The sequence below is a fragment of the Anser anser genome (assembly GCF_964211835.1).
Source record: "Anser anser genome assembly, chromosome: 21".
NCBI lineage: Eukaryota > Metazoa > Chordata > Aves > Anseriformes > Anatidae > Anser > Anser anser.
In genome coordinates, this window is record NC_139742.1 from 4,546,718 (window position 1) to 4,558,818 (window position 12,101).

Genomic DNA, 12,101 nt, shown 5'->3' on the forward strand with positions numbered 1-12,101 from the left:
GGAGGCAGCCCTGATCGAGGCGATGTGAACCCATGCTGGACAGCCAGCAGGACTGCAGATCTGCCATCAAAACAGGCGATTTCTTGCCAGCTTGCTGTTGGCAAAACAAAACAAGCACGCCTCCATACGGCTCCGGGCTTCAGCACGGCTCCTAGGTCCAGTGCTGCCCTCCCGCCAACCTCTCCACAGCCGTCACCTCCTTTTCTCTGCTCCCCGGCCAAACCTGAGCTCCCCAACGCCGCAGGAGCATGCTCCCTGCCCGTGCTGTGGGCTCCCTCGCTCCCCAGCCGAAGGAAACCTCCCAACTCCATCCCCGCTCCTGCACCTCCTCGCCCCAGCCCTGCCCAGCAGCCAGCTGAGGCTCCCCAGCATCGCCACGGCCCCCCCAGGCCGCGCGGCTCCAGTTCAAAGTGACCCCGTTTGGTCCATTAAAACGGCTGCAAAATCCCCCCGGGCGACCGCTGGGGCCAGCAGTGAATTAAGGGCAGACGCCAGACTGGAAGTAGATGAGGCAAAATTCCTGCCTGGCTGCAAACAAGCTCCGTCCCTCCCCGAGAGGAGCCTTTCTGGGGTGGGAGGCGAGGAGCGGAGTCGAGGGCTTCTGGCAATTGTTATCAGGCACTACTCCTGCAAAAGGGTTTGACCACAGCTTTTAAGAAAACGTGTGAATTCGCCCGTGTTTACTGCTCTGTCCTCACCAGTCCAAGTGCCTCCTCCTTGGAGATGCTCAGCCCGTGCTCGCTGCATCCCTTTTTATACAGCCAGCCCTTCAGCACCCCTCCTGCTTGTGAGCACATTTGCCAGCGGCATCAGAAGGATTTGCTAACCTAGTGCAAGCGTCCCCATTTTCAGATGGCTTCTAGCTGGGAGAAACACCAACCCTTTACACAAAGCCCCAACTGCTTACTATTGCTCACGCAGACATGTGTCCCATGACAAATAGGAGGGAAAGCTAAGAAGAAAGGCTGCGAGGATCTAAAGCCAATTTGTAGGCACCCTGAAATAACTTGATTTCTGTGGTGTCCCAAGATAACTCCTGTCTGAGACATAACATCACTCACTCTCATTTGGAGAAGTTTCAGCACGCAACCAAAATATCTCAGGCTCAGTAATGAGGCAAGAAATCGTGCTTACGTAGCTGAGCAAGTAACATCACTCAACTTCCCTGTCCTTGCGGCAGAAGAAAAATGATCGGAGAATAAATTAATCCTAATAAATGTAGGATTCTGATCAGGCATATATAACCAGCCGTGCGTCTGCGGGATGAGCAATTGATGAAGTCATTGCTTCGAAGGTGCCTTGATGCAATTAGTCACTTGTAAAACACGCAGCGGAGGAGAAAATCCCACTCCTTTTGTTAAGGAGCATAAAAATGCTCCACGCATCGGAGTGATTTATCGGCTCCAGGGCAGCAAAATTAAAGCCCACGGCAATTAGGGTTGTTCGCTCAGTAACCACGGGGATGAAAGGCAGAGGGGAGAGGAGTGAGAGGATGGACAGGAGGCAGAAGGGCTGGATGAAGACAAGATGCCAATGCCACATTTCTGTGCTGCTTGTTTCTAACAAGGATTATTTCCCCTTTGCACAAATCGTTACAGGGGGAAGCAGGCTTCGCATGTAAAACCGGTGCCACTGGAGATGAACCGAGCCATTAATCACGAGCATGAGTATCCGCAATTAGAGCTGCTGGGAGTCACAGGAGCAAGAGTCAAAGGCTCTAACAGGATTACGGACAGAGCTGGATGGCTTATGGCTAATATTAGCAGATAAAGGGAACCTATCACGTGCTCGTGGAGGTCAGCTGACGAGTGCTGGGGTGCAGGGAGGAAGGAATTTCCCACCTCCAACCCCAGTTTTGGCGTCCGCAGCACCGTCTGCCCACATCTGTGGGCATCTCCTTGCAGGGTACCCCAGGGGGAAGCACCCTTCCTGCAGCTCCTGGGGTGCAGGATCGGCCCACAAACGAGAGCTGGATGGAGCTGGCTGACCCAGCAGCACCAAAGCGGGGTCGGTGCCAGTGCAGCTCGGCGTGTTCCCAATGAACGCGCCAGCTGCTTGCGGCTGGAGGACACAGGCAGATGCCGAGCAGCGACCCCAGCAGTGCACAGCTGGGGCGAGCACAGCGTGCCTTTTTGGCTGGCTGCGGAGCCCAGCCATGCCCAGAGCACCCTACGTCCCCCCCTCCTGGCTCACAAACTGGTTCCATCCCTGCTCCCAACAAGCCCCGGCATCGGGACGGGACTCTGCACACAGAGGCAGGGCAGGCACCAGAAGCGCTCCCCAGATCCCACGGAGGGGAGAACGCAGCTGCCCTCCAGGTCTTGGTGCTCCTGGTGCCCCACTGTAAGGAGTTATTGCTGCCCCTCTTAGATCGTCCTTGAGGACTTGCAAAGAAAGCTTCTCAGCCTAAAGGAGGCAACGGGCTCCTGGCTTCATCCCAGGGTGGGTGCTGAGTCCGGGCATGCAGTCAGACACTGTCCCGAGGGTCTGACAGGGGAGACTCCATCAGCTGCAGGCTGCAGCAGGACCTTGAGTGAAGCCAGGACACCAAGGGGGAACAGTCCCTGCAGTCACCACATGCTGTCCCATCAGGGTCCCCAGCGGTGGCCATCTCCCCATGCATGACCCTGGGCTGCCCCAAGGGAGCTCTCGGACAGCAGCCGGCACACACCTCCCCGGGGCTGCGTTAGGATGGAGCAGACCCAAAGGCTTCTTCAGTGCCTCGGGGGAGCTCCTGCTCGCCTCGGCCCCTGGCAGGATGGGCACACTCGCCTGGGTTTGACATGCTCCATTTACCAAAAAGGCACCGAGGTTGCCTACAGGAACTGGAAACAGAACTGAAAATAGCCTGAAGCCAAGTGTAAAATTCTGTGGCTTGAGAGGAAAAAAATCACAGTAAATATTAACTGTACATGAGCTTAGACCACTTCTTCTTAACTGGCTCCTCTGAACAAGACTCCACAAACAATTTCTGGCCATTACTGCTGAGTGCCTCAATTTCCCAGGCTGTACAATGAAGTCAGTGAGATTTATTGATTTCCACAGATGACACAGAGGATAAAGGAAAGCCAAGTATTATCTGTGACCGCATGCAAGCTCTTTTCTCCCAGGACAGCCGTGGTGCTAGCTGCTCCGCACTCCTGCATTCAGTGTCCCCACGTGTACACACACGTGTGTGCCACGGGGCAGAAGGCAGTGGGGTCCCCCAGCCGTACCCAAACACCCCAGCTCACCAGTCCCCCCGGGACAGTGTTTAGGGTTAGCACCAGGGAAACGAAGCGCGAGCCTCATTAAAGCCAGCTAATTGACCAGGCTGCACAGGACCACGGATCTCTGAGGCTGAAGTTCAGGTCTTACCAGCGGGTGTAAAATGCTCGTGTTGGTGAGGGCAGGCCCAAGGACAGCTCGCCCAAGGACAGCAAAGCAAGTGTAGGAGCCAGGCTGCTGCATGGGAAAAGGAGCCAACGAGGTATTTCCTACCCCAGCTTTGTCAGGGTGAGTCACCAAATCACCACGAAAAACCTCGGGGTTTCACTTCAATGGTTGTGATCAGAAGCTTCCCTCATTAAATCAGCAGCCATCCCGTCTGCCATCTCACTGTTAACGAAAGAGAAACGAGGGCTGGAAGCAGCGCTGCAGCCCGGAGCCAGCTCTGTGTCAGCAGAGCTCGCGTCCAGGAGCGCTCGGAGCTGCTCCCAGGGCAGCGTGCAGGCTTCACCCCACACACCAAATGGGTCTCAGCACAGGCACGGGGGATTTCCCTTCGCCAATACCCCCAGGATGGTGCTTCAGTGCAGCATTCCTAAATAGCACAGCTCTGAAGTACTTGGGTACAAGCTCATCTTGCCAGCTTTGACGGGACTGACACGACGTCCTTCCTCATGTACATCTATCACACAGGACAAAAGGAAGTGTGCACTGATGTGCCCACTGCTGTAAGTCACCCACTCTGGACCACTAAAAAAATAAAACCCTTCCCTCCAACCGGATAGCAAGGAGGAAGATCTCATTGTCCAAGTGACACCAGCTCAGAAAATGAAGCTGTCTCTGCCCCAGGGTTCCTCATGACACAATGCCCATTTGGGAGAAGAAAAAAAAAAAAGGTTTCTGTTCGCAAGCCCCAGCAGCAGGTCATCGCTGCCCACCCCTCCCTATTTCAAAGGAGAGATCGTGGTCCTGTTCCATGGAGCAGCAGGATTACAGGGGAGGAAAGAGTTCAGAGGCAGCCGCTCCCAGCAAAGACCAAGTCAACGTGATGCTGAGATAAGACCGCTCCTTGACCCCTCCGTCAGTGGGAACCCAGCAGGGGAATGCTGCAGAATATCCCCTCTATCCCCCATAACCCAAACTAGCCACAGCAGTATTTCCTATTTTGTCTCCATAACCTAATCTGACCCCCTCTGGGGTCTCCAGATTAATATCTGAGAAAGCTCCCAAGTCCAATCACCCAATTACGGGGAGGAAAGGTTTATCCTATCCAAACAGCGGGCAGTGTAACACAGACCCAGCTGCCCCCTCCCTCCTGAGAGCCACATCTCCATCCCCAGCAAGCTGAACAAACTGGGAAGGGGTCACAGGGGAGACGGGGAGGGTCTCCCCCTACTCCTGTATCACACGAAACCTGCAGGAGGAGCAGCTATTTTAATTGGCAAATCCCCCGACTCAAGGCTTAATCCCTCTGTTTTTTGCTTAACTTCCCTCACGCCGAAGCAACACGGGGAACAGAGGGAGCAATCCGCCTCGAGCCACGGCTCAGCCGGAGCAGCATCCCGGGGAGCAGGGAGGCAGGGGATGGGAGGTGGTGGTCCTTAGGGCACACAGGATGGAGAGACAAAGGGCCACCTAGCATGGACCCACCTGGGCTAGATCAGCCTTGATGCTGGCAGAGCAGGATCCCAGCTGAGAACAGCTGTAACATTCAGGGCAAGGCTGATTTACCACCCTGGCTTCTGTCTGTCCCCAGAGCACCTCCTGGGCTTCAAACAGGACAGGGTAGGTTGTTCCAGGGCAGCCTATGTGCCTCCTTTGATCTCTTTCCTACCCTTTTTTTCTTTCCAGAGATGTGCAGAGGGATGCTAACTTTCCAGATTGCATTTCAGCCTCCTGACAAGATGAACACACACACATGGGAAGCCCCAACAGCAGGCAGAGGACTGGAAAGCAGATTCACCACCCCATTCAAGACCTCATCTCAGGCCCTAGTTAGAGAGAAGAACACTTGAAGCCTCCAGGAAGATCCAACCCTGGCAGGGAAGGCCGGCCGGGGTGTAGCTCAGCCCCAGATGGGAGCCCCATACACGTAGCAGCACTCACACCCAGCTTTCTGCCCCAAGCAGGGTCGTGTTGCATCCACCTTGCCCCACATTTTCCAACTCTCTCTGGGCTGCATGGCCAAGCACCAGCTCTGCAGACGCAGACCGAGCTTCCCTCCAAATCCCAGTCACAATTTATTGACTAGACAGGCTTTTCTAATCAATGAAGGCTCCCACGTAAAGGTTTCACTGACGCGCTCGCATGCCACGAGCAGTCCAGCCGCGTTAGCTGCCTTCTCTCCTGATGGTTTCTGACAAGGCGGATTTGTGGCCTTGACTTTTCCAGATCAGGAGAAACTTTATCCTAGGGGATAAAATTACAGACCTTAAAAAAAAAATAAAATAACCATGCCTGGCCTCATTAACTGCCATTTAAGAAGTTCAGAGCTCTCTCTGCTAGAAGGGAGCATCTCCAGCTGCCCAGTGCCACGAGGCAGAGGTGGCTCCGAGCGCAAAGCCCTTGGCAAGCTCCGAGCCCTCGGCACCATCCAGACTGCTCCATCCTCCGGGGCCAGCCCCAGCTCCCCACCTACGAAGGGATTTGGGAGACTGCAAAGATAGTGCCCGGCTCTGTCCAAAAGGTGTCTGGGCAGATAAAAATAGAAGCCTGGAACAACCGTATGGAAATGTGAATTAATGAAATGTTTCAGCAACTGACTCAACTCTAATTGAGAGCTGAGAGCCCTCCACCTCCCTTCTGCTTTCCAGGATACAAAAATGACACTGGTAGGTGGAAATAACTACAGCTGTCCCAGTGGGAGAGAAGTCAGTGCTTCACAGCGAGCGTAATGGCCAAAATTAAGCACTTGCTTGGTGTTATTACACAACACAGCCCAGGAAGCAGCTTCCAAAAACTTGACCTTCTCTTCAAAGGCTTCTTTTTGAATCAACTTTCCTGTTGTTAACAAGTGAAGTGGATTCAGTGCTCGAGTAAGGTCCTCTGGGCATTGAAAACAGCTTCACCCGTGTGCTGGTTACAGAGGAGGCGGCAGCACAAGGAGCCCCGGCTGCTGCATTTCCACCCCCAGCACCCGAGGGAGCCAGTCCTCACCTCGGGGCTGTTACCACCAGCCAAATACCCCCTGCTCAAACCCACAGAGGTCCACACAGGTCAACGAGGAGCCAGCAGGTAGGGACCAAGTAGGAGACTGGCAGTGGTAGATCACCAGCTCGTGACCACCATCAGGTCTCTCTCTGCTCCAGTGATGCTCCACTCCTTCTGAGTGGAAGCCAAACACACAGACACCCCTGAGAAAGCTGCAGAAGACGTGATCTCCTGAAACCAGACATTGTGGCTTCTTTTTCAAGCCTCAGCTCTGATCCACCAGCCTCAGAGCTGGTGTCCCCTGGGTCTACATAGAAACAAACAAAAAAAATCATCTACAATCGTGGCACCTACATCAATATAGAGCGCTTTGCCTCCGAAGGACTTCACAGCGGCAGTCAGTATCACCCACACGAGATCATTGCCATCTTTAACAGCAACTGGTTTGAAGACTGCAGCCCGAATATCCTCCACGCTTTGTTGGCATTAATTAAGACTCTGGATGTTCACGTAGCCACTGACCTCAAGCTCCTACAGCTTTCGAAGTGCAATGTCACCTCTGCGGTGCCCAGCCCGCTTGGAAATAGGGCTCTAAAGATTATTTTAAGGAGGTAGCTTGGTTGTAAGGAGAGCACACCGACTCCTTCCTGACAGGCACAGTACTTGTTCTGGCCAAATCATTTTCTCTCTCCTTCTTCTAGTCTGTGGCTGCTTTTCACACGCCTAGCAGCACAGCTTGCACACAAGGGGGGTGTGGAAGTGTTCCACAGCCGTCTCTGTACGGCCCCAGCCACGTCAGAAGGATGCTCTGAGAGCACAGCAGTTATAAATAAGACGCTCCAGCCTCTATTCGGAGCGAAACTTGCAAGTGTGCAAAGCACTGAACCTTCTGGTTTGACCTATTTCATTTTCTTTTATAGGAGATGTGGATGCAGAGAGTCCCCTGCAGAACAGCAGTGTGCTGGAGAAGCCTGCAATGGTGACACAGGTTTATATAGCCATTCCCTCAGCTCCCAGAAGTTATTCCACCTAGCCTGTTCCCCTGGCACTCTGCAGCTCAGCCGGCGGCTCTCCTCCGTGTCACAGCCCTGCTGCACATGGCCAGGCCGTGGTGGTGTAACAGACAGCCCCTATGCAACCCAAACAGCCCAAGGCTGTGTTCTCCTGCTCCAAGGTCTACGCGACCTCCAACAAGCTCATTCGGCAGCCTGCACTTCTGTTCCCCTCCTTTCTTGGAGGGCTACGAGCTGCTCTGGATGAAGGCTCGCTCTTCTTACACCTGCGATCAGTGCTGAGCAGAAGAGACCCAGGAGCAGCCGGCATCCCCTCACATTGTGAGAAACAAAGCTTGGAGGTCTCTGTTGGGACGTGTCCTTCTGGGACGTGGCAGCTCATGGCCAACAGCAGCACCGGTGTGTAAAAGCAAACGAGTGGCATCCCCTGCTGTGTGCTCCTTCCCAACTAATGCCCCACAACATCCCCACCTGCTGGCACACACCAAGCTGCAGAAGTGGCACCACTGAAAGGATGCAGGCAATCACAGCCTAAAGCCCTCACGGAACTGAAGACACTGGGCTAGGGCACTTCATTGCTCTGCATTTTCCCCCTTCTACCCACCCGGATGCTGGAACACGAGCAGGAGGAGACGGCTCCGTGCCCAAGGAACGAGACTGCTCAACGCTTAGGGCCTAGTGCTGAGCTTAATTCACCGCCCAGCTCCCAGGACCTCAAACAAGTCATTTATTTGTGTCTTGGGTTTCCCCGTCCTCTACCAAATGTGGGAGAACCCCTTCCTGCCTCAGAAGCTCACAAGGTGCTGTGGTGGGCACCTCCCCAGGCCCCTCCATGACATCCAGGGACTGCCCACAGAGCAGCCTGCTCCTGCTGCTGGAGGAGGGCAGCTTTCGTTCAGAGGGAAGGGGGGAAATGGTGTGAGATGGAGCAAGCACCCTTGGTGCTTTTTATAGAAGTTGTCCCACAGTTTCTGCCCTGAAGCAATGTGGAGGGGCTGCAGGATGGGTGCTGAAGGCAGCACTGGGAGCTGAGGATGCTGGCACGGGCTGCTCTAGGGGCATCCAGAAAAACAACAGCACCATGTGGGCACTGCAGGAGGAAGCATGCAGCAGAAAGCCCCCATCAGCCTCTGTAAAACCTCACTGGGGAGAGGAACATCGAGAAAGAGACAGAGGAGCTCAAGAACATCACAGCAGCAACGCAGCCACCAACCCGAGGGAGGTTCAGACCCTGCTCACGGACCCCAACCCCAGCCAAAGCCCACAGCCACTGCCCTGTCCTCCCCCAGCCCCACTGTGCACGTGCTATGAGTGCATTTAAAGCACTTTCTTTAATTTCTAAACCTCTGGCTAACAGTTATTTTTGCCCCCAGGCTGAACAGCCACCCCACCACAACGAGCAGGAGGTGGGATCAGCAACACCACACCACCACCCCCTTGCACCCAAGCAGGGACAGCCACCAAGGAGCCTCTTCATCACTGCAACCCCCAAGCCACAGAGCCTGGCCGCTCCTCTCCTGCGCACCGAAGCCCCACACTGGGTGCATCAGTGCCCGCCACCCACCACGGCATGAAGCAGCTCAGTCTGCCCTGGCACCTGGTGCACATGCACAAACATGGGATCCAGCACAAAAGCCCCAGAGCCCCCCCTTGCACCCACCCACGTGAAATCCCCCCTGTGGTGGGGATCATGGCCGAGGTCAGGTGGGTGCTAAGCCACGCACAGGTCTGCCTGCTCCCACCCACGCCCGAAGATTTCACCCTTCATCACTTGGGTTATTTTGGGGCAGGATGCGCCGTGCTTGCGCAGCCTGGGGAGATGTGTGCACGGAACAGAGGTGAGGAGGAGGATGGACCAAGGCCAGCCTTCACCAACCGCTGCCTCCACCAGGTGAGGTTCTCGGCAGAGGGGTTTAAGGCATAGTAAGGGGAAACACAGCATCAGGACCCAGCCTCCTAAGGCAAGTGGCTTTCTACCCTCCCTGGCTGGAGGACGCAGTGCCCCACGCACAGGAACATTTTACATGGCAGGGCTCAGCTCTTGCTGGGGACCTTTGAAGTGAGGCCACCACAACAAGCACTTGTTAGAGGGGACATACCCCCTGTCCCTCATCTGACAGGGGCAGGGACACAGCCTGGCTATGGCAACCTGGCCAGAGAAATAAAAAGCACTTTGCACGGTGGTCACATTATCCCCTCGTCCCTCCCCCTCATCCCCTTTGGAGCTTCTTAACTTCAGAAACCTTCCTCCAGAGGAGTGTTGGAGTGACAGAAAACATTTTCCAAGCCTAATATCAGTTCCAGATGTTCACAGCCATTTCAGTTTGTACCTCACCCTGTAAAACACATTTCTCTCTCTCTCCCTCTCTCAAGTGCAGCGCCTGCTTCGTCCATGACATAATGCGCTGGCGGCCCGGCCGCGCACACACACACGCGCCTGCGCCCTCTTCAAGAGCCTCATGTTCAAACAAAGAGCATCACTCAACTACAAAGCCATCGCACACATGGAGTTATGAGTAATTTCCACAAGTTTTAATAAACAGTTTGGGATGTAATTGCTCTCTGTCTTCTCCGCTGGCTCCCGAGCAGAGAGACGCTCTCTCCCCACGCGGTGGTGTTGAAAGCGTGGTTTGTTTCGCACACAAGTTCACCTCGGGAACTGCTCCTATTAGCATCAGATGGTCCAAGGGCTGTGCACTTCCAAGCACCAGTAAGAAGCCTCTTTATAAACCACGTCCAGCCGGGGGGCAGCCGACCCACACCAGCTCCCGGCTGCTTCTGCCCCATCCCAGGAGCAGGGGACGTGCGCTCAACCAGCTCCCAGCCTCGCTCCTGACTCAGCTCCAGGAAGAAGAAGAGCAGATATTTGGTGGCTCAAGGGAAAGGCTTCCTCCTCCAGTTGCAAAGCAAGAGGGAGGCCGAGGAGTTTTGCAAGTATGGGAGGGGAGCCTGGAAGCTTTTTGCAGGGGGCAGAAGGCAGCGGCCAGGTACCAGCCACAAGTGAAGTTTGCCACAGGGCTGAAGATCACAGCTAGTGCCAGGGATCACAGTAAGAAATGGCTACAACTGCAATAAAAAGACAACCATAAAAAAAAACTATATGCTTTAACTCAAGAGATCCAAGGGATGAAGAGCAGCATTCTCAAGAGCCTTCACACCTGGCAAGATCCTCCCAGCACTGCCCAAGGAGCACCTCCAGCAACGGGAGCAACCTGCTCCTACCTGCCAGCGGCCACAGGGCTGGTGGGGAAGGAAGACCTGACAATATCCATAACCCCCTCCAAATCTCCCTTCCTGCAACCCCCTTCTAGGGTTGACTTCATTTTCTTTTTTCTGTGCATGCTGCTCGGACGGGATGGAGCCATGCTGCAGCGCGTCGGGCGGGTGATGGTGGTGAGGAAATCCCCACGGCTGGGTTTTGGGTCAGGGTGAAGCAGCACGGTACCAAGCAAAGCCTGAGAGCTGTAGCAGCCAGCAGCTCTGCAAACCTATGCAAGGTACTTGCAAGAGTCAAGTCATCTGGAATCAGGGGCCTGTAGGGTAAGAAAGGAATGAAGGAAGGAATGTTGTTTGGTTATAAACAGCATAGAAAAAAAGGAGAGGCTTAGGATTGGCTTTTCTCTTTAATTGTTAATGGGGTCATTCTGTCCTGAACAGTCCCCCAGAGCAGGTAGAGGGGAGGGCAGCTCCTCACAATGAATTCAATCGCCTAACACATGGCAGTCATAAAAAGAAAATAATAATAATAATCTGCATTTCCTACTCTGGCTGCCAGGCAGAGCTCCAGCCACTTCAAAGGAGCAACCCCACATTTCCCCGATCTGGCCTCGCCTGACCAGAGTGTGAGCAATCTGGAATCCCCATCCCAAACACGGCGCTTCGGTGGCTTGTTTTCCTTCCCTGTTATTGGAGTGCGCCCCTCCAAGACAAAGAGCAAGCCTTCCTCCACGCTTCACCTTTTGTACACCAAGGAATAAAGAAAGTGGAAACACAACCCTGGCAAGAAGGTGCAGGAGGAAGTTTCTGCAGGGTAGGACTGATGTAGGAGCAGGGAAGAAGAGCTCCTTCTCATGGGGGGCTCCGGCTCTCCCCAACAGGAAAAGTCTAGATCTTACGGAACAAAAGTTTGCATCTGATGGTAAAAGCAGCCACAGCAGCACCAGCCCTGTGCCCACGTTCAGCCATGTCCTTGCAGACAGCCTGGCCACGCACACCTTGCCACAAGCTGACTGAGCCCAACCTTTAAACAAAGGAGGTTTTTGATCACCCCGTCCACAAGCCCTCGCAATGCCTCGCTCCAGCTGCAGGTGGAAACCTTCTCCTGCAGCCCCCCCAGCCAGAGGTGGGGAAGATGTGGTACTGCCAGCACCTGGGGCCCTTTGCAGAAGGCAGGTCTCAGCTTCAGCCAGCACCAGGCTGCCTCTGGCATCTCCCACAAACTTCTTTAATGAGCTAAACCCAAAGTCCTTGAGCAGAACACAGTAGGAGGTTTTGCCTGGTTTTCTAAGCAGCAGTAGCATCACGCAAGGCCTCCAGTGATGTTTTCTGAAATAAATCATTGATTCGCTCAAATCCAGCTCCGTCCTTCACATCCCTGCACCTTGCCCAGCAGCTCCTGGAGCACGGCTTGAATTGCTGACGAAGCCTTTGCAGGGCACAGAGCGCTCAGCCCAAGCCTGAGCTGAAAACTGAGCTCCAGCCCAGGGAAGGTTCAGGTTCCCCCGGAGAAGT

General features: G+C 54.5%; 1 protein-coding gene across 9 annotated transcripts in view; it reads right to left on the reverse strand.

The window, feature by feature from the left end:
* The window catches only part of ASTN2 (astrotactin 2), a 340,991-nt gene that overhangs the window by 75,438 nt on the left and 253,452 nt on the right, over positions 1 to 12,101 (reverse strand). The window contains exon 20 of one of the 9 annotated variants that reach the window (XM_083807095.1): positions 9,881 to 10,903. The exons of the other annotated variants lie outside the window; for them this stretch is intronic. Within the exon in view, the coding sequence (XP_083663221.1) occupies positions 10,896 to 10,903 (8 nt within the window). The 3' untranslated portion in view covers positions 9,881 to 10,895. Of the gene's footprint in view, positions 1 to 9,880; positions 10,904 to 12,101 lie in introns of those variants that run through there. 9 annotated transcript variants of the gene reach the window in all.